This window comes from Trichomycterus rosablanca, chromosome 4, assembly GCF_030014385.1.
Source record: "Trichomycterus rosablanca isolate fTriRos1 chromosome 4, fTriRos1.hap1, whole genome shotgun sequence".
Taxonomy (NCBI): domain Eukaryota; kingdom Metazoa; phylum Chordata; class Actinopteri; order Siluriformes; family Trichomycteridae; genus Trichomycterus; species Trichomycterus rosablanca.
This window is the reverse complement of record NC_085991.1, coordinates 38,934,858-38,953,804: the sequence shown is the minus strand read 5'-3', so window position 1 is coordinate 38,953,804 and position 18,947 is coordinate 38,934,858. Positions and strand designations below refer to the sequence as shown.

General features: G+C 39.0%; 1 protein-coding gene and 1 pseudogene across 1 annotated transcript; both read right to left on the bottom strand.

Moving 5' to 3' along the window:
* Positions 1 to 3,145: 3,145 nt before the first annotated feature.
* On the bottom strand, positions 3,146 to 3,334 carry LOC134313219 (U1 spliceosomal RNA; annotated as a pseudogene).
* Positions 3,335 to 9,376: 6,042 nt separating this feature from the next.
* LOC134312384 (B-cell CLL/lymphoma 6 member B protein-like) lies at positions 9,377 to 18,260 on the bottom strand. Its single transcript, XM_062994283.1, has 12 exons — positions 18,200 to 18,260; positions 16,687 to 16,761; positions 16,386 to 16,597; positions 15,786 to 16,019; positions 14,960 to 15,094; positions 14,668 to 14,851; positions 14,235 to 14,461; positions 13,941 to 14,065; positions 13,644 to 13,799; positions 13,426 to 13,553; positions 12,635 to 12,772; positions 9,377 to 10,942 (listed from the first exon to the last, which is right to left on the bottom strand). Exons 3-12 carry the CDS (start codon positions 16,592 to 16,594, stop codon positions 10,814 to 10,816), a joined length of 1,665 nt encoding a protein of 554 aa, XP_062850353.1. The 5' UTR covers positions 16,595 to 16,597; positions 16,687 to 16,761; positions 18,200 to 18,260; the 3' UTR covers positions 9,377 to 10,813.
* Positions 18,261 to 18,947: the final 687 nt, after the last annotated feature.

Sequence of the window (18,947 nt, the reverse complement as noted above, 5' to 3'; positions counted from 1 at the left end):
GATCTGGTGACTGTGCAGGCCATGTGAGATGTTCAACTTCACTTTCATGTTCATCAAACCAATCTTTCACCAGTCTTGCTGTGTGTATTGGTGCATTGTCATCCTGATACACGGCACCGCCTTCAGGATACAATGTTTGAACCATTGGATGCACATGGTCCTCCAGAATGGTTCGGTAGTCCTTGGCAGTGACGCGCCCATCTAGCACAAGTATTGGGCCAAGGGAATGCCATGATATGGCAGCCCAAACCATCACTGATCCACCCCCATGCTTCACTCTGGGCATGCAACAGTCTGGGTGGTACGCTTCTTTGGGGCTTCTCCACACCGTAACTCTCCCGGATGTGGGGAAAACAGTAAAGGTGGACTCATCAGAGAACAATACATGTTTCACATTGTCCACAGCCCAAAATTTGCGCTCCTTGCACCATTGAAACCGACGTTTGGCATTGGCACGAGTGACCAAAGGTTTGGCTATAGCAGCCCGGCCGTGTATATTGACCCTGTGGAGCTCCCGACGGACAGTTCTGGTGGAAACAGGAGAGTTGAGGTGCACATTTAATTCTGCCGTGATTTGGGCAGCCGTGGTTTTATGTTTTTTGGATACAATCCGGGTTAGCACCCGAACATCCCTTTCAGACAGCTTCCTCTTGCGTCCACAGTTAATCCTGTTGGATGTGGTTTGTCCTTCTTGGTGGTATGCTGACATTACCCTGGATACCGTGGCTCTTGATACATCACAAAGACTTGCTGTCTTGGTCACAGATGCGCCAGCAAGACGTGCACCAACAATTTGTCCTCTTTTGAACTCTGGTATGTCACCCATAATGTTGTGTGCATTGCAATATTTTGAGCAAAACTGTGCTCTTACCCTGCTAATTGAACCTTCACACTCTGCTCTTACTGGTGCAATGTGCAATTAATGAAGATTGGCCACCAGACTGGTCCAATTTAGCCATGAAACCTCCCACACTAAAATGACAGGTGTTTCAGTTATTTTGTCCAACCCCTGTATATATACACTGTACGTATATATACAGTGTATCACAAAAGTGAGTACACCCCTCACATTTCTGCAAATATTTCATTACATCTTTTCATGGGACAACACTATAGACATGAAACTTGGATATAACTTAGAGTAGTCAGTGTACAGCTTGTATAGCAGTGTAGATTTACTGTCTTCTGAAAATAACTCAACACACAGCCATTAATGTCTAAATAGCTGGCAACATAAGTGAGTACACCCCACAGTGAACATGTCCAAATTGTGCCCAAATGTGTCGTTGTCCCTCCATGGTGTCATGTGTCAAGGTCCCAGGTGTAAATGGGGAGCAGGGCTGTTAAATTTGGTGTTTTGGGTACAATTCTCTCATACTGGCCACTGGATATTCAACATGGCACCTCATGGCAAAGAACTCTCTGAGGATGTGAGAAATAGAATTGTTGCTCTCCACAAAGATGGCCTGGGCTATAAGAAGATTGCTAACACCCTGAAACTGAGCTACAGCATGGTGGCCAAGGTCATACAGCGGTTTTCCAGGACAGGTTCCACTCGGAACAGGCTTCGCCAGGGTCGACCAAAGAAGTTGAGTCCACGTGTTCGGCGTCATATCCAGAGGTTGGCTTTAAAAAATAGACACATGAGTGCTGCCAGCATTGCTGCAGAGGTTGAAGACGTGGGAGGTCAGCCTGTCAGTGCTCAGACCATACGCCGCACACTGCATCAACTCGGTCTGCATGGTCGTCATCCCAGAAGAATTACTGGAATGCCCTGTGGTCTGACGAGACCAAGATAAACTTGTTTGGCTCAGATGGTGTCCAGCATGTGTGGCGGTGCCCTGGTGAGAAGTACCAAGACAACTGTATCTTGCCTACAGTCAAGCATGGTGGTGGTAGCATCATGGTCTTGGGCTGTATGAGTGTTGCTGGCACTGGGGAGCTGCAGTTCATTGAGGGAAACATGAATTCCAACATGTACTGTGACATTCTGAAACAGAGCATGATCCCCTCCCTTCGAAAACTGGGCCTCATGGCAGTTTTCCAACAGGATAACGACCCCAAACACAACCTCCAAGATGACAACTGCCTTGCTGAGGAAGCTGAAGGTAAAGGTGATGGACTAAACCCAATTGAGCACCTGTGGCGCATCCTCAAGTGGAAGGTGGAGGAGTTCAAGGTGTCTAACATCCACCAGCTCCGTGATGTCATCATGGAGGAGTGGAAGAGGATTCCAGTAGCAACCTGTGCAGCTCTGGTGAATTCCATGCCCAGGAGGGTTAAGGCAGTGCTGGATAATAATGGTGGTCACACAAAATATTGACACTTTGGGCACAATTTGGACATGTTCACTGTGGGGTGTACTCACTTATGTTGCCAGCCATTTAGACATTAATGGCTGTGTGTTGAGTTATTTTCAGAAGACAGTAAATCTACACTGCTATACAAGTTGTACACTGACTACTCTAAGTTATATCCAAGTTTCATGTCTATAGTGTTGTCCCATGAAAAGATATAATGAAATATTTGCAGAAATGTGAGGGGTGTACTCACTTTTGTGATACACTGTATATATTCATTGTTTTAAGGCTTGTGCACAGTATAAATACTAATGAAATATAAAAAAATCCAAAGATCGTATCTAATTTATGCCACTAAATTGAACATATCATTGTACTAATCTATGAATTACAAAATATAATATAAAAGCTATACAAATTTTCTACTAAAAACGCTCTATTCGAACACATTTCTAACGCAATAAAACCGGAAACCATCATGACTGTAAAATGAAAAAAAAAAATCTACTTCATACAGAACAAGAAACAAAATGAATAGGGTCTCGCTCATGTTCACAAGCTCTTGCTTTGCCACCACAGAAATCAAGGGAAAGCGCGAACGCGGTCCCTCATTATCAGATATTAGCGGTCTATTTTACTTCTGTATTTTTATGTAAACGCTGCCTATAATAAAATAGCTCTGGGCGACCACGTTTCCCCCCACGCAACAACACCACGAATCCATCCAACTGATCAGCGCTGCACGCAAAAGAACAACAAATCAGAACGAAAATCACACAGAACAATAAACCAAATGAATACGGTCGGTTAAAATCTACAAGCTCTTTCTTTACCACCACAGAGATCAGGGGAGAGCGCGAACGCAGTCCCCTGTTGTATCTACTGAATCTTTCCCCCACTACCAGAAATTATGCAGTCGAGATTCCCACATTTGGAGAATTCGCAGCGGTCAGCACAGCCGGAGTGCAATGGCTGAGCCTCACCCTGGGTGAACCACCTTCTTGATCATGGTATCTCCTCTGCCAGGTGAGTATGAGGTCCAGAAGCACCGCCGAACAGAGACACCGAAACACACACCGTTCAAACTCACGGTGACTCCATTCATCTACTCATCACACCAGCACAAACCTCACCCAACACAAACTCCGCTATTCTGCTACATCAAAACCACCACGCCGACATTTGCCTGAAAAAAAAACAAAAAAAACACTTGGTTCAACCAAAACACAAGAAAAAATGATCATTTCAAATTCATCTACAAAAAAGAAAAAAACACTGTAAAAATCCACTTGACAAGCATGTTCTTTACAGGTTTGGCATAGCTCAATCATGACACGGTCAAATTAGCCCAGTGCTAAAGCTGATCTAAAACACCGGTCTCAACAAGCTTTTTATGTAAACGCTGCCTATCCAAAAATAGCTCTGGACCACCACTTTTTTACCCCACGCAAAAAAAAAACACGAATCCGTCCTATTGTTCGGAGCTGCACGCAAAAGAACAACGAATCAGAATGAAAATAATTCAGAACAAAAAACTAAGCTTAACTAAGTTAGCTAAGCTGTCACTTATACCTCACTTATTACTAATCTAAAATATCGGTCTATACCAGGGGTGTCCAAACTGCGGCCCGCCATCCATTTTTAATTGGCCCGTATCAAAGTCAAAAAATACAATGGGCTACAGCCCACACATAATATTTGTGCTTAACTGTGTTGTACTTCTTAGTTTAAACACTTGATGGCGCCACATCCCCTATTTCTCTTGTCTCTCCCTTCATACAGGACCCTGAGAGAATAACCGGTCAACCTTTCTGTAAAAAATAAAATGAAAATCTACTAATGGAGAGCTGTGATGGAGGTTTTTTTCTTCAAACATGTTTAATTATCAAACGTAATTTACCTGCATTTGATTGATTTTGCCAATATTCATGCATTAGAAGTGAGACAGTATACCTCGCGTCTAGTGAGTGGCCCAGTCCTTTGTATATTTTTCTGTATGCGGCCCTCAGGAAAAAAAGTTTGGACACCCCTGGTCTATACGAACACATTTCTTACACAACACCGCAAAGCCTTCCAGTTAACGTAAGCCATTTAGAGGGTGAAAATAAAGTAGGCTAATTATAGTATGAAGGCCTTTGTATCCGGTAGAAATACACAACATGTGCACCCTGGCCTTAGTTTAGATGCAACGAGGGGACTTTTTTAATGTACTGTATGTATAGGCTACAAGTTTAACCGAGTTAGACCTGTAATACCAAGAATGGTCTGTAGATGGCACACTAAGTATGGGCTTAGCTTTCTTTCTTAAGTACAATGAGTGTGGAGTGATCTCACCAACGAGCTTAATTAAGAACCATCATGAAAATTGTTTCAGTATGATTTCGCACTGTAGTCATTAAATTTGTAGTCATTAAATGTGTTACTGGTCTAATAACAGAGTCTGCTACATTAGCTTTACAAAAACATATTTGAGCTTTAACTACAGTTATTAACAGCAGAAGAAAAGCTTGAATTAATAACCAAACTAAATCAAACCAAGCCTGCACGTTTGAGGCTGCCATGGCAACAATGCCACTTCTGCTGAATAAGATGAGAATCTGCACTCAATGTCCAGAACTCACTATTAGACTTTACCACAGACTGAACTGAATCTCTCTAATCTCTAATCAAATTATTCATGCATTTCACTTGTTTTTAACTTGTGTTGAAAATTATTATATGTATGGATTGTTTAATTCCGATTCATTCAAATTATCCTCCGAACCACCCAAAGAGGACAAGTCAATGTTAAGTCTGTTTCCTCAATGTTTCTTCCTTGTAATTTTAGGGAACATATTCCTTGGCACTTTGCCTTCGGCTTGTCCTGGATTCTGCAAAGTAGATCATGTTTATTGTACTATACAGATATATTTGGCTTGGGTTATTTCATAAGAAAGTCATTCATGAATTACTGTTACTGCAGACAACCCCTTTTAGGTTACTGTTCACATAGATTCCTTGATAGCTGTTAGGGTTAAATTAATCTCCAATTTTAAAAATATGTGTCATTAGACTTTACATTCCATCATTGAGGTAGCCTACACCCAGAATCATGTTGAATTCTATAAGAATAGAGTGGTTGAAATAATTTAAGTGGCTAATCATTTAATATAGGATGCCACTGGGTCCAGTAGCTTTGTTCAGTTTAAGGGAGTTTGATTTGTCCTTTAATTTCCTTCGGGATCAACTATCTTTATCTATCTATCCATCCATCCATCCATCCATCCATCCATCCATCCATCTCCTGTTCCATAATCAGAAGGTCAGGTCTCTTCTTGTGTTAATTGAGCCAGTGTACACTGAGCTTTTTAAGCATTGATAGATAGACAGGGTCTTAGTTTTTCTATGATATTTTGGCATTCTATGTCAAATTATTTGTCAGACTTTTTTGGTTTAAGCTGTCAGGTTTGGGTAGTCCTAATGGACTTTTGCCACTCCACTGTAAGTATTTACACAATATACTAGGTGGGAAATGATGGACTATACAATAAACACAAAATAAAGAGAGATGGCAGTCAAAACACTGCACCACCAATAGAGTCACTGGTGTTCTGACACACTATGCAATGCATAGTATGTGATCTGATGCTTATATACACCGACCATGCATACCATTGTGAAATTAATAACCCATCTCTTAGTGGGTGGGATATACACTTCCTGGCCAAAAAAAAGGTCACCACCTGGATTTAACTAAGCAAATAGGTAAGAGCCTCCCATTGGATAATTACTGCATGGGTGATTATGTTTCAGCTGGCAACAAGTTATTTAACCATAACTAATGCAGTGAGTATCTTCTCATTTGTTAAACAATCATGTTGAAAGACACATCCTGTGGTCGTGGAAAAGATGTTAATCTGTTTCAGAAGGGTCAAATTATTAGCATGCATCAAGCAGAGAAAACATCTAAGGAGAAGCTGAAACTACTTAAATCGGGTTAAGAACTGTCCAACGCATTATGAAAAAGTGGAAGGACAGTGGGGAAACATCATCTTCGAGGAAGGAATGTGGTCGGAAAAAATTCTTGAATGATCGTGATCGGCGATCACTTAAACGTTTGGTGAAATCAAATGGTAGAAAAACTCCAGTAGAAAGTAAGTAGTAATAGTGAAAGTAAGAGCATTTCCACACGCACAATGAGAAGGGAACTCAAGGGATTGGGACTAAATAGCTGTATAGCCTTAAAAAAACCACTTGTCAGTGAGGCTAACCGGCAAAAACGGCTTCAATTTGCTAGGGAGCATAAAGATTGGACTCTGGAGCAATGGAAGAAGGTCATGTGGTCTGATGAGTCCAGATTTACCCTGTTCCAGAGTGATGGGCGCATCAGGGTAAGAAGAGAGGCGGCTGAAGTCATGCACCCATCATGCCTAGTGCCTACCGTACAAGCCTGTGGGGGCAGTGCTATGATCTGGGGGTTGCTGCAGTTGGTCAGGTCTAGGTTCAGCAACGTTATGTGCCCAAAGAATGAGGTCAGCTGACTACCTGAATATACTGAACGACCAGGTTATTCCATCAATGGGTTTTTTCTTCCCTGATGGCACGGGCATATTCCAAGATGTTAATGCCAGGATTCATCGGGCTCAAATTGTGAAAGAGGAGCATGAGACATCATTTTCACACATGGATTGGCCACCACAGAGTCCAGACCTGAACCCCACTGAGAATCTTTGGGATGTGCTGAAGAAGACTTTGCGCAGTGGTCCAAATCTCCTATCATCAATACAAGATCTTATGGAAAAATTAATGCAACTCTGGACAGAAATAAATGTTGTGATATTGCAGAAGCTTGTGGAAACGATGCCACAGCGAATGCGTGCCGAAATCAAAGCTAAAGGCGGTCCAATGAAATATTAGTGTGTGACCTTTTTTTTGGCCAGGCAGTGTATTAGGCAACAATAAAAATTTTATCCTCAAAGCTGATGTGTTAGAAGCAGGAAAAATGGGCAAGCATAAGGATCTGAGCGAGTTTGACAAGGGCCAAAAGAACCAGATTCCTAAAACAGATAAACTATAAAAATACAGATTTTTAGACTATGACAATCCAAAAGTCAGGGTTTCATGGTATGGGGTTGTGTAAGTGTCTTTAGCAAGTGTAATTTACACGTTTATGATAGCAGCATTAATGCAGAAAAGCACATTGAGATTTTAAAGCAACATATTCTGCCTATAACACATCTTTTCCAGAGATGTTAATGCATTTTTCAACAAGACGATGCAAAACCACATGATGCACACATTACAAAGGTATGTCTTATATAAACAAATGAAATGAAGTTGACTAGATAAAACAATGTCTTGGCTTTAACTCTCTCTCAAAAGTTATGCCTGAAATGTATACTAGTCTTTTCATATCAAACTATTTTTTGAAGCTGAGAAGCAAGAGCATTATCTAAACTATAAAAGCAAGATTATATCTCAATCACTAAACAGATGGCCTAATCAAAGAGATGCAACATAAGACCTAAAACAAGTAATTTCTACAAATAATAATAATGTTTTAAGCATTTAATACAGTTAAAATATAAATGTAAAAACTTTAAAACTGTAAGCGGGGGTCCATAAGCTTCACTTCGAAAGCCTCCACCCACACACCCCCACACCAAACATCCAAAATTCTATCTATTCACTACCAGACAGAAGAAAATAAGGATCGAGTAAAAATAATGCTACTGCCAAGTGAAACAGGAAAACGAAATAATCACATCCTTCTATGTACATGCACAGACGAAAGCCTCCAACATAAACAATTACAGTAATATAGCTGATAAATCAGTAAACATCAGATCTGTCCGGTAATTAAACAATTAGCATTGAGACCAGCCACACACTAGATAAGAGCCCAGCTGCTCTACTTAACAGAAAACATGCTCGTAAAACACAGCCAGCTATGACAGAAACACAACAACTTTTAATGCACAAGATGGAACAAACTTACCTTTAGATTGTTTTCTTTCTTTTTTTGCCTTACTTGTAGAGACGTCAGTTATCGAGTTCACAAAGAATGTCACTCTCTCCACATCAATTACACGAGATTCTTTTAGGCTGTTCTGATCCTTTGTTGTTCAGTTTATTTTTCCAAGAGCAAATATTGGCATTCGGAAATATTGACTGTAGGTTCCTTATCCTTAGAACGTATGCACATTCGATTGGCTAATTTCATCCAAAAAGTCCTCCTCTGAATCACCTGCATATTCTTAGGGAGATCAGCTGCTTAGATCCGCAAATCATGTGTCGATATGGTTAAAAAAATCTCCTAATTGTCACTGCATGCGTAATACCTCCAAGCTGTTTCTGCGATAAGTCGGTCTAAGAAAAGGAATGAAGCCAGGACTGTACTTTTATCGCACATTTTAAGATAATTAGCCAGTATATGTCTAACAGACCTTGGCGACACGCTTCACTTTTGCAGCGGCCAGTAAACAGTGACGTAGAATCCGCCAAAAATTTGACTTTTACGAACCTTTTAATCTAATCAATCCTAAACTCACAAAGTGTTTATCATTGCAATGGGCCAATAAGGTTTATATGTTGTAAAATAAATAAAATATAACATCTGGCTAATCAATGGGCCCTAATCCCTGCGAAGGCCCCAATGCTGCAGCCTAGGCTTGCCTGTGTATTAACCTCCACTGTCTGTAAAACAAGTATAAACCCATATTTCTCTACACTGTAAGACTAATATTAAATTACAAAATGCAGTTAGAGGGCAATTGCATTTGCAGAAATAACGTGCTGGATGTCTTTTTTCACTAAATAAATATAATTATGTGTTGCAAACAGTATTGTTTTATTTAAGTATCCAAGGAAGGAAAGAGAAGGTGATGGAGAAGCATAGCAGAGGTTTGAATAAACAGATAAAAACAGACTTAAACTGTGTTATACAGGGATCCTTGAATTGAATCATTGATATGAATTATTTATATATTATATTAATAAATAATTATTCAATTATTGTTTCGATTTTTTGCTATGACTCCTTGTGTTTCTCACATATAGTAACACAATCATACACACAATAACCACAGACACCGCACTTCCAATACAAAAAAATAATTTACCTTTAATTCATATAAAATAGATCGTGTCTTTGTCCAGCAAAAGAACATACAAATTGACAATGTCAACAATATCATTATCCTTAGCATCAACCTTTACATTTACTATGCCAGTCTTACTTGAGTCCTCGGCCTGCTTGGACTCTTAGACCATTACCAACAAAAAGTACTTTTCTTTCAATCATTATATTCAATACAAAACTTTTAAGAATTTTAGTGGATTACTAAATAAACAGGCTCCAGGCCTTTTTACATTAGAAGCGTGAAAATGTGTTAATGCACAAATAACTGAAATAACATTTAGGTTGTAATTCTCCCATAAATGAAGTATGAAGGAGATGCTAACATACAAACACCAAAAGATTGCTCTCCTAGTAAGAGAGTAAAATTCAACAGGTCAAAACAGATAAATAAAATATAGATGCAAGAAAAGTTACACATAGATTTGAACTATTCCCTTCATCCTAGCTGTTCTTACTTACATTACCATTCTTATACATCACTGTTAAAGTTGTACAATTTAACATTCCATCATTAACAACATTCATTTACTTAATTTTAACAACATACACAATTTTCCATCAAACTTTTCTCACCAAATCACTTACATTTTATAATCTTGCATGTTTTAGGAAAATACTCCTCTTTCTTTAACCACCTTATTTATCGCCTATCACCCCACTTCACATACCATCTGCCTTACTCTGGAAGGTACTGTCTGCTGAAGTAAAATATTTATGAAAAAAACAGTTTTATAATACATATAAAAATCCTAAACTAATTAGCAATAATAATGTTTTTTTTTCTGGTAGTATTCCAGTGTCCTAAGGCATATATTTTTCCAGAAGTCTGACAGCTAAGAAGCGCAGATGATTTTTGTGCTTGTCTTTTGTCACCTTGCATTTACATTTATGGCATTTAGCAAATGCTTTTAACCAAACAACTGAATAAAATGCAAACAATTGAGGGTTAAGCGCCTTGCTCAGGGGCCCAACAGTGGCAACTTGGTGGTGGTGGGGCTTGAACCAGTAATCTTCTGATCACTAATCCAGTACCTTAATCACTGAACTACCACTGCCTTATTCCCCTTGCTATTAAAATTTCAAAAGGTGAACAATCATCTATTAAAATAAATAATAAAATATAAAAACATATAAATAATAAAACTTATAGTCAGCACATCAAGTGCAGGAGAGCGGTATTCCTGGAGGACTTTGGTTTGTTTTAGTGCATTTGCGCTTTCCAGGAATGCAGCACTCCACCTCTTTATTCTGGCATAAAGCTGAAAATTTTAGCCCCTTCTCTTTATATCAAGCTATTTCAAACTATTTAAAAGCATAAGTTGTGAAAGTTAGAACTTATTAAGATTTTATTTAAGAGAATTTTCATTTTCTTCGGAAAGGTCTGCAATATGGTTTATGCAGTTTGGTATGGATTAGCCAGAACATTATAGCGGATCTTGGTGTTGGTTATGGCACCATGCTTCTGCCTTAGATGCAGTCTTAGCTGGCTCTTATGGCGGAAGTGCAGATCACACTTCTCACACTGGCAGAGAGGACAGGATGGAAACAAGTGAGAAACAATTCAATTGCCTTATAGTAATTTAACAATGCTAATTTTACATTACAAATTCTGCAGTATAGAAAAATTGTATGAATGCATGTACAGGTCCTTCTCAAAAAATTAGCATATTGTGATAAAGTTCATTATTTTCCATAATGTAATGATAAAAATTAAACTTTCATATATTTTAGATTCATTGCACACCAACTGAAATATTTCAGGTCTTTTATTGTTTTAATACTGATGATTTTGGCATACAGCTCATAAAAACCCAAAATTCCTATCTCAAAAAATTAGCATATTTCATCCGACCAATAAAAGAAAAGTGTTTTTAATACAAAAAAAGTCAACCTTCAAATAATTATGTTCAGTTATGCACTCAATACTTGGTCGGGAATCCTTTTGCAGAAATGACTGCTTCAATGCGGCGTGGCATGGAGGCAATCAGCCTGTGGCACTGCTGAGGTGTTATGGAGGCCCAGGATGCTTCGATAGCGGCCTTAAGCTCATCCAGAGTGTTGGGTCTTGTGTCTCTCAACTTTCTCTTCACAATATCCCACAGATTCTCTATGGGGTTCAGGTCAGGAGAGTTGGCAGGCCAATTGAGCACAGTAATACCATGGTCAGTAAACCATTCACCAGTGGTTTTGGCACTGTGAGCAGGTGCCAGGTCGTGCTGAAAAATGAAATCTTCATCTCCATAAAGCTTTTCAGCAGATGGAAGCATGAAGTGCTCCAAAATCTCCTGATAGCTAGCTGCATTGACCCTGCCCTTGATAAAACACAGTGGACCAACACCAGCAGCTGACATGGCACCCCAGACCATCACTGACTGTGGGTACTTGACACTGGACTTCAGGCATTTTGGCATTTCCTTCTCCCCAGTCTTCCTCCAGACTCTGGCACCTTGATTTCCGAATGACATGCAAAATTTGCTTTCATCCGAAAACAGTACTTTGGACCACTGAGCAACAGTCCAGTGCTGCTGTTTCTGGTTCAAAAGTGGCTTGACCTGGGGAATGTGGCACCTGTAGCCCATTTCCTGCACACGCCTGTGCACGGTGGCTCTGGATGTTTCTACTCCAGACTCAGTCCACTGCTTCCGCAGGTCCCCCAAGGTCTGGAATCGGCCCTTCTCCACAATCTTCCTCAGGGTCCGGTCACCTCTTCTCGTTGTGCAGCGTTTTCTGCCACACTTTTTCCTTCCCACAGACTTCCCACTGAGGTGCCTTGATACAGCACTCTGGGAACAGCCTATTCGTTCAGAAATTTATTTCTGTGTCTTACCCTCTTGCACAGCAGTCAGGTCGGCAGTCTTACCCATGATTGCAGTTTTGAGTAATGAACCAGGCTGGGAGTTTTTAAAAGCCTCAGGAATCTTTTGCAGGTGTTTAGAGTTAATTCGTTGATTCAGATGATTAGGTTAATAGCTCGTTTAGAGAACCTTTTCATGATATGCTAATTTTTTGAGATAGGAATTTTGGGTTTTCATGAGCTGTATGCCAAAATCATCAGTATTAAAACAATAAAAGACCTGAAATATTTCAGTTGGTGTGCAATGAATCTAAAATATATGAAAGTTAAATTTTTATCATTACATTATGGAAAATAATGAACTTTATCACAATATGCTAATTTTTTGAGAAGGACCTGTATATGTTAGTAAATACTTACACTGTATGGTTTCTCCCCTGTGTGAATGCGCAGGTGGCTCTTCAGTGTCTGCAGGTGACGGAAACGTGTTCCACATGTTTGGCAGGGGTATGGCTTCTCCCCAGTGTGGATTAAAACATGGGCACGCAGATGAGCAACCTAATACATAAGCACACAAATACACAACTGTAACTGTTCTGCCAAAATATGCCTACTATCTCTAACATCTTTGCTGCATCACAACAGTTTTAATTAGATTACTCATTTTAAGCCTGAGCTCTCCTGCTCCAAAAACTTGGGCAAAAAAATACCCACCTAAACTAGAATACTAAATGCTGATAGGCAGGTACAGATGCCCCTTAAGTTTGTTGAATATTTGTGTCCACATTACTTTTGGGGGGGCTTTTTAAAATTAATTAATCAATTTATTTTTTGGCACCTAGACATTTTATTTAAGCTTTACAAAATGCACCTAAATGTAAATATAACTTTTTTCAAATATTACAAATAATTTTCTAACATAGAAACACCTAACCTACTTTTAAGCATATTAGTAAGTCAAACAAAAATAAGTATGCAAATACACTTGCTATGCAAAATGCATTCTAAAATTATAATTGTTCCAAGCTAAACTTTTTAATTACATTTAAAATAAATTATGTGCATTCTAGAATATTTACATTTACATTTATGGCAATTAGCAGATGCCTTCATCCAAAGCAACATACTCAGGGGTCCAACAGTGGCAGCTTGGGGATTGAAACTGAGACCACAGCCCTGGTAACAGTGCTAAGCTAGAACTTTTATATTACCTGGACAAATCGAGCACCACATGTGTCACAGCGATATGGCTTTTCTCCTGAATGAATGCGGGAATGGGTCTTCAGATTGGCTGGCCGATTAAACTGAGCTCCACACACATTGCAGCGATATGGTTTTTCTAAAATAAAGAGAAGCAATAGAATGTAGTCATTTCTATGTGAAGCACCAAATATAATTAGGCATATGATGTCAGGTGAAACTCCCTTACCTGAGCTGGTAGACTTTGTGTTCCCTTGAGTTCCTGAATAACAGATCACTGGGGACTGATGTTCCAGTTTGACTGAAAGCTTCCCAAAAGGATGAGCATTCTGCTTGGATGCCTCTAGCACTGAAGGATATGGGTGGTGATATGGAGAGCACATTCCTAGAGATACAGGTTGATTGCAAACATTTTACATATTTCAGAGGTACTCAATGAACTATATAAAGTGAATTAAAACAAAGTACTCATTATTTAAGAAGCTTTCATTTTCATTAAAAAAATGGCTATAAACGATATGTTTACCTCTGCAATCTTTAGAAACTGTGGCTAGGGATTCCCTGTAAATGTCTGCTGTCTGTGGTAAGAGGCCCCCAAAGGAAGCATCTACTTTCAGTCGAGGACTGTCACAATCACGAGACAGGTCTTGTCTATATATTTAAATATATATATATATATATATATATATATATATATATATATATAAAAGTTGTCATCAATAAAAATAACTCAACAAATCATAAAACATATGTTTGGCATTATAAAGGGTTATATCATGTTAGAAGAGTGTGTGTATTCTATCAGCCCAAAGAAACTTACCCATTATCCTTTAGTTGTGGTCCAGTAACCAACCATGCCTTATTGGTTGTTTTGGGTGAGATATTTGTTTGATTTGTGGTAGAGGGGGAGTGGTCAAACATTTGTTGGTCCTCCCCGCACTCCTCCTCTTTAATGGATGAGGCACAAAGAGGGTTTAGGATAATATATTTATATTTCTTCCAGTTACAGGCCTTAGGGTCTGGCAAAAGCCTGGATTCAGAACATTGCTGTAAAGATGAGAGGAACATTTTTAAATATCTGTATCATGAAATGATGAAGATACTACTGACAAATCAAAACAACACAAAGTCGGATTAAAATGGTCTAACTCAATGTTAAATGTTTGTATTTATTTAAATATGAGAACAATAAATCAAGCTAATTGCATGTCCATTCATACAAAAATGTTCACACACACACAAACACAACGTACCTTCGGTTTAGGGGGAAAAGTACAGCTACTAGACTCAACTGGTGAATTTGGCTGGCCACTGCACTGAGAGGGACTGTCTGGAGATGGGGGGCTATGAGACAAAGCTGAAGATTCAGCTTCCTCCACTTTTAAGCGCTGAGAGCTGGAAACTGAACTTACTTGTAAAAAGTTTTCTCTTGAAACCCTGCAAAATCCCAGACAATATATGATGTTAAGTAGTTTGTAAATTGTTGGCTGTTCATTCATTTCAGCTTACACCTGTTATTCCTGGCTTCATGATTTAACCTCTTACCTGGCTTTGGCAGGGCTTGGTTCTTTTGTGTCGACAGCAGGTATGGAGGGCAGTGAAGAAAAGGAGGGATGGTTTGGAGATCTACCCCCAGTGTTTGTGGAGACCAGTTCCACCTCAGGAGGACAGAGATCTTTACTGTGATGAACAAGGAAGTTCAAGGTTCAGCATTATTTAGCCTACAGCAAACATAGTACATCTAACATTATGCAAATCTTTGTGTCAGTGATGTGAACCCCAGTGCTTTATCACAATAGATGTTGGCAGCAAAATCCAGCAGTGTTAAGTACATTTCTGAATTTTAAATGTAAGGTGATTTAATATTTATATTATGGATATATACTGTTAAGTACATTGTAAATTAATTAAGACAATACAATCTTATATGTGACATTTTATGACTAATGTAACAATGATATACAGTACATATGATTGATCTGCTTTTTATATACGAACAATAGTAATATGACCAATATGGCCCCTTAAATTAAGGATGGGGGTAGCGGCAGCTAACAGGCTACAACTGATTTAGGGTGCACATATGGAAAAATGTTTCTTCTCATGCAAATAATTACAAAAATTCAGTTGAAATTTTGTTAAAGTCAAATAAATTCTGATCTGACAGTTAGGTGCATATATGAACGTATTATATTGCAAATAAAATGCCCAAAATTGTGATGGATAACCTGAGTCTCACTTATGGGTGCGCTACAGTTTAGGGTGATTCAGAGGGCTTTAATGAGACAGGAGGCTCAAGGAGACTCTGTTGAGCCCAGTGCTTTTACCTTGGGGCCCAAAGCTATTTACTAGGCTATCAGCCCTGTCTTACCTGTTTTTTAGGAATACTCTGCAGGTGTCAGCAACATGCTCCATCTGCAGGTAGGTGGCCGCTGCAAGCACTCCAGGGGCTGTGTCAGGACTGAGAGGAAGGCGGGAAGTATACATGAAGTCCAGCAGCAATGCCACACTGCCCGCATCCAGCCCCTCCGGCAGTGACACAGAAACCCCTTGCTCACCAGCTGCACTGGTCTTATGGTGGGAGAACAGTGAGTAGAACAAGCCACTAAAAAGAAGAGAAAGTCTTCTTATAATAGGATGCAACAATTGACAATTCAGGATCACAGTAAAAACAAAAAGACACAATATAGTTTTCTTGCAGCATAAAAAATATAAGAAGCTTGACCTACACATAGGTTTAGCTTCAAGACTGATATAAAAATAAATTATAGGAAGCCAGAAAAAATGCATTGAGACAGTACGCAACTTTGGAAATGAGAGGAAGGCGCACACATGGTCTCAGGAGATTAAAGCATGACATAATCATCTTCAAACAATAAGACACTGCTGAAAACAGGATCAGCAGAGGAAAGAGGAAGACAGATGGAAGTAAGAATAAGAGAAAACATGGCAGTGTGTCCTGCAGACTGACCTGCATGCTGTGAGCACAGCACAATGGGCGCGCAGACGGGCACTGCCCACCAGCAGGGTGGCATCATTCAGGATGTCGCGATGCCGTAGCTCATTTAAGTTCAGTAAGACGTCATTGGAGTGACGGGTGAACTCCTTTACATATTCCTGCATCGAGTTATGCCTTGTGGAGACCTGATATTCATCCTCAGACATCTGCATTTTGCTCATAGTCTAACAGGGGGAAATAGTTCATTTTAAAGATTTAGAGCACTTTATACATATCTGGCCGTTTCCACTAAATACAAAACATTTAAACATACCGGGGTGTATTATAAAGTGTGGAAGGTTAATGGTGGAGATGGATTTGTCTGGGGAGACCAGCTCCCTACTCGTACCTAGAAAAGTGGAAAATTCATTAAGTTTTATATTTAAAAAAAAAAAAAAAAAAAAAAAAAAAAAAAACCATTTTAAGCACAGTCTGCTATTTGTTTTTCGAATATTTTTATTTTGCCTTACAGTCAACATTTTCAATTTTGTAAAGTCTGTAATTAAACTAACACTAAATTATTTGAAGTTGATTATGGTTTTTGTGTTTAGAAACCTTTCAGCTATATGTAAGGATGTTTTCTACTGGTTTTCTACTGGATGCGAGACACAAGTCAATGCAAATTTAAGGACCATCCAATTAATGTTTAGTTTGTGCCATCAATCTATGATGATCTAAAACCTTAAATAAACTTTTTAATCTAGTAGTTTCAGGATGACTTGTGGGAGTTCAAGAATTTAATGTTTTAATTCATTTTATTTTATTTCCATCAACCGTTTATTCTGGACAGGGTCACAGTAGGTTCAGTCTTACTGGGAAACATTGGGCGCGAGGCAGGAATATATTGGAATACCAGGGCGCCAATCTATTGCAGGGCTTCAGCCATTCATCTTCCCTAGACATAGCCAATCATGTCTGAGTAGACAACTGGCCTGAGATTTTGAAACCAGATTTCGGTGGTGGGGGGCTAACATGAGCCACCAAGTACCCTTAAATGTTTTTAACAAATCTTTTACACAGTGCAGCTTTTTGAATTTACACATATTTATTATTAAAGTCAATTTTATGTGTTGTATTTATTGTATATATATTTTTACAATAAACATTGACTCAAAGCATCAGATTCCTGGTTAAAAAACCCCTAAAGAACATGCAACTGTACAGCAAGCAGAGAAATTATTATCTGTAAAGCAACTAAGCAGAGATAAACCAATCTTAATCACAGAAGGTTATTTGGGCTGACAGCCACATATTGGCCATTTGTGGATGAAACTCCCCACTTGCAATATGTACTTTACAGCAGAGCACAAATGAAATCCCAAAAAGAACACAATCTGGTGTTGGTCTAAGTATAATTCACTTTGTGGGTTCTTTCATGGAGGTTTATTTGTTGTTAAAAATAAAACATCACTGGGACGCAGATCTAAGCCACTTAAAACAGTTAAGTGAACCAGTTGTAAATATTTTTGCAAATGTACACAGTACACAATAACAAAATCTAAACAGTAATTCATTCATTAAAAAAATCATCAACCAATGTCTATTTACATGCAAAGGATTTAACACTAGTTCAATGCCTAGAATTTTAATAATATTTAAAATATGAGGGGGAACTTTATCCTACAGAACGTTTTTATTTATTCATGCTAGAACAAAAACTAGTACACTAATAGTCTATTTGTTCTATGGTTTAGTTATATGCATGGTAATGTGTATATTGTATAGATCCAAGAATTGCAACAACATCATAATAAAAATAATAATATTAATAATAATCAGAAACTTACCCTGGCCAGCAGGGACGAGAACACACACCACAGTGTTTCAGCGACCTCTCTCTACTGCTGCCAAACCTAACCTCACACACAGAGTAGTGTGCTCTGCCCTTAGATAATGCCTATTACAACTTGCCAGTTCAAATGGAGGGAGTAGACCCTTTATAATGTTATGCAGGAAGTTCCATGTGGCCAGGCTGCTCATTTCCTGTGTTGCTAGATGATGTTCTTTTTACACTGACCAAGAAACAGCTTCCTCTTCACAAATCCCAATCCCAAACCTTCACTACAAAATCCTTAAAACTGACTGCAGATCAGCACACGGGCCTAATGTCTTTGTGGATCTTTGTTTCCTACTTCCCAAGGCAGCCCACGCGTGCACTGGAAGCAGCACAGGAAAACAAACTGTGTCCCAACGAACTTCAGGTATTTATAGTTGTTTATTACATGTTTTCTATTTAACCTGCATCCAATGTTAGGTGATAACAGGAACAAGGGATTGTCTGTTTTGATCAGGGACATATAAGTTTGTTTGTATGGCTTGGTTTATCCAGCAACTACAAGCTTAACTGTTAAAGTGAATAGGAAGCTAAGCAGCAGGGTGTGCAGGTACGTGTATCTGTGCTTGTGCATGGGTACACATGCATTGTTGGAGGGTCACAGGGTCAAATAACACTGTCCAGGAGTTCATTTAACCAAAGCAAATCTTCCTTAACCTGTTGATTCTCTCCAGGATACAGGAACTAGACCAAAAGGATGT

Bases quoted from the DNA above. Each gene is read 5' to 3' on its own strand.
- LOC134312384 (XM_062994283.1), bottom strand. From the start codon at position 16,594: ATGAGCAAAATGCAGATGTCTGAGGATGAATATCAGGTCTCCACAAGG. The intron at 14,066-14,234 runs GTAAGTTTCTTT...TTAAATATATAG, and splicing joins CCACAACTAAAGGATAATGG to ACAAGACCTGTCTCGTGATT. The intron at 13,800-13,940 runs GTAAACATATCG...CTGTATCTCTAG, and splicing joins AGTTTCTAAAGATTGCAGAG to GAATGTGCTCTCCATATCAC.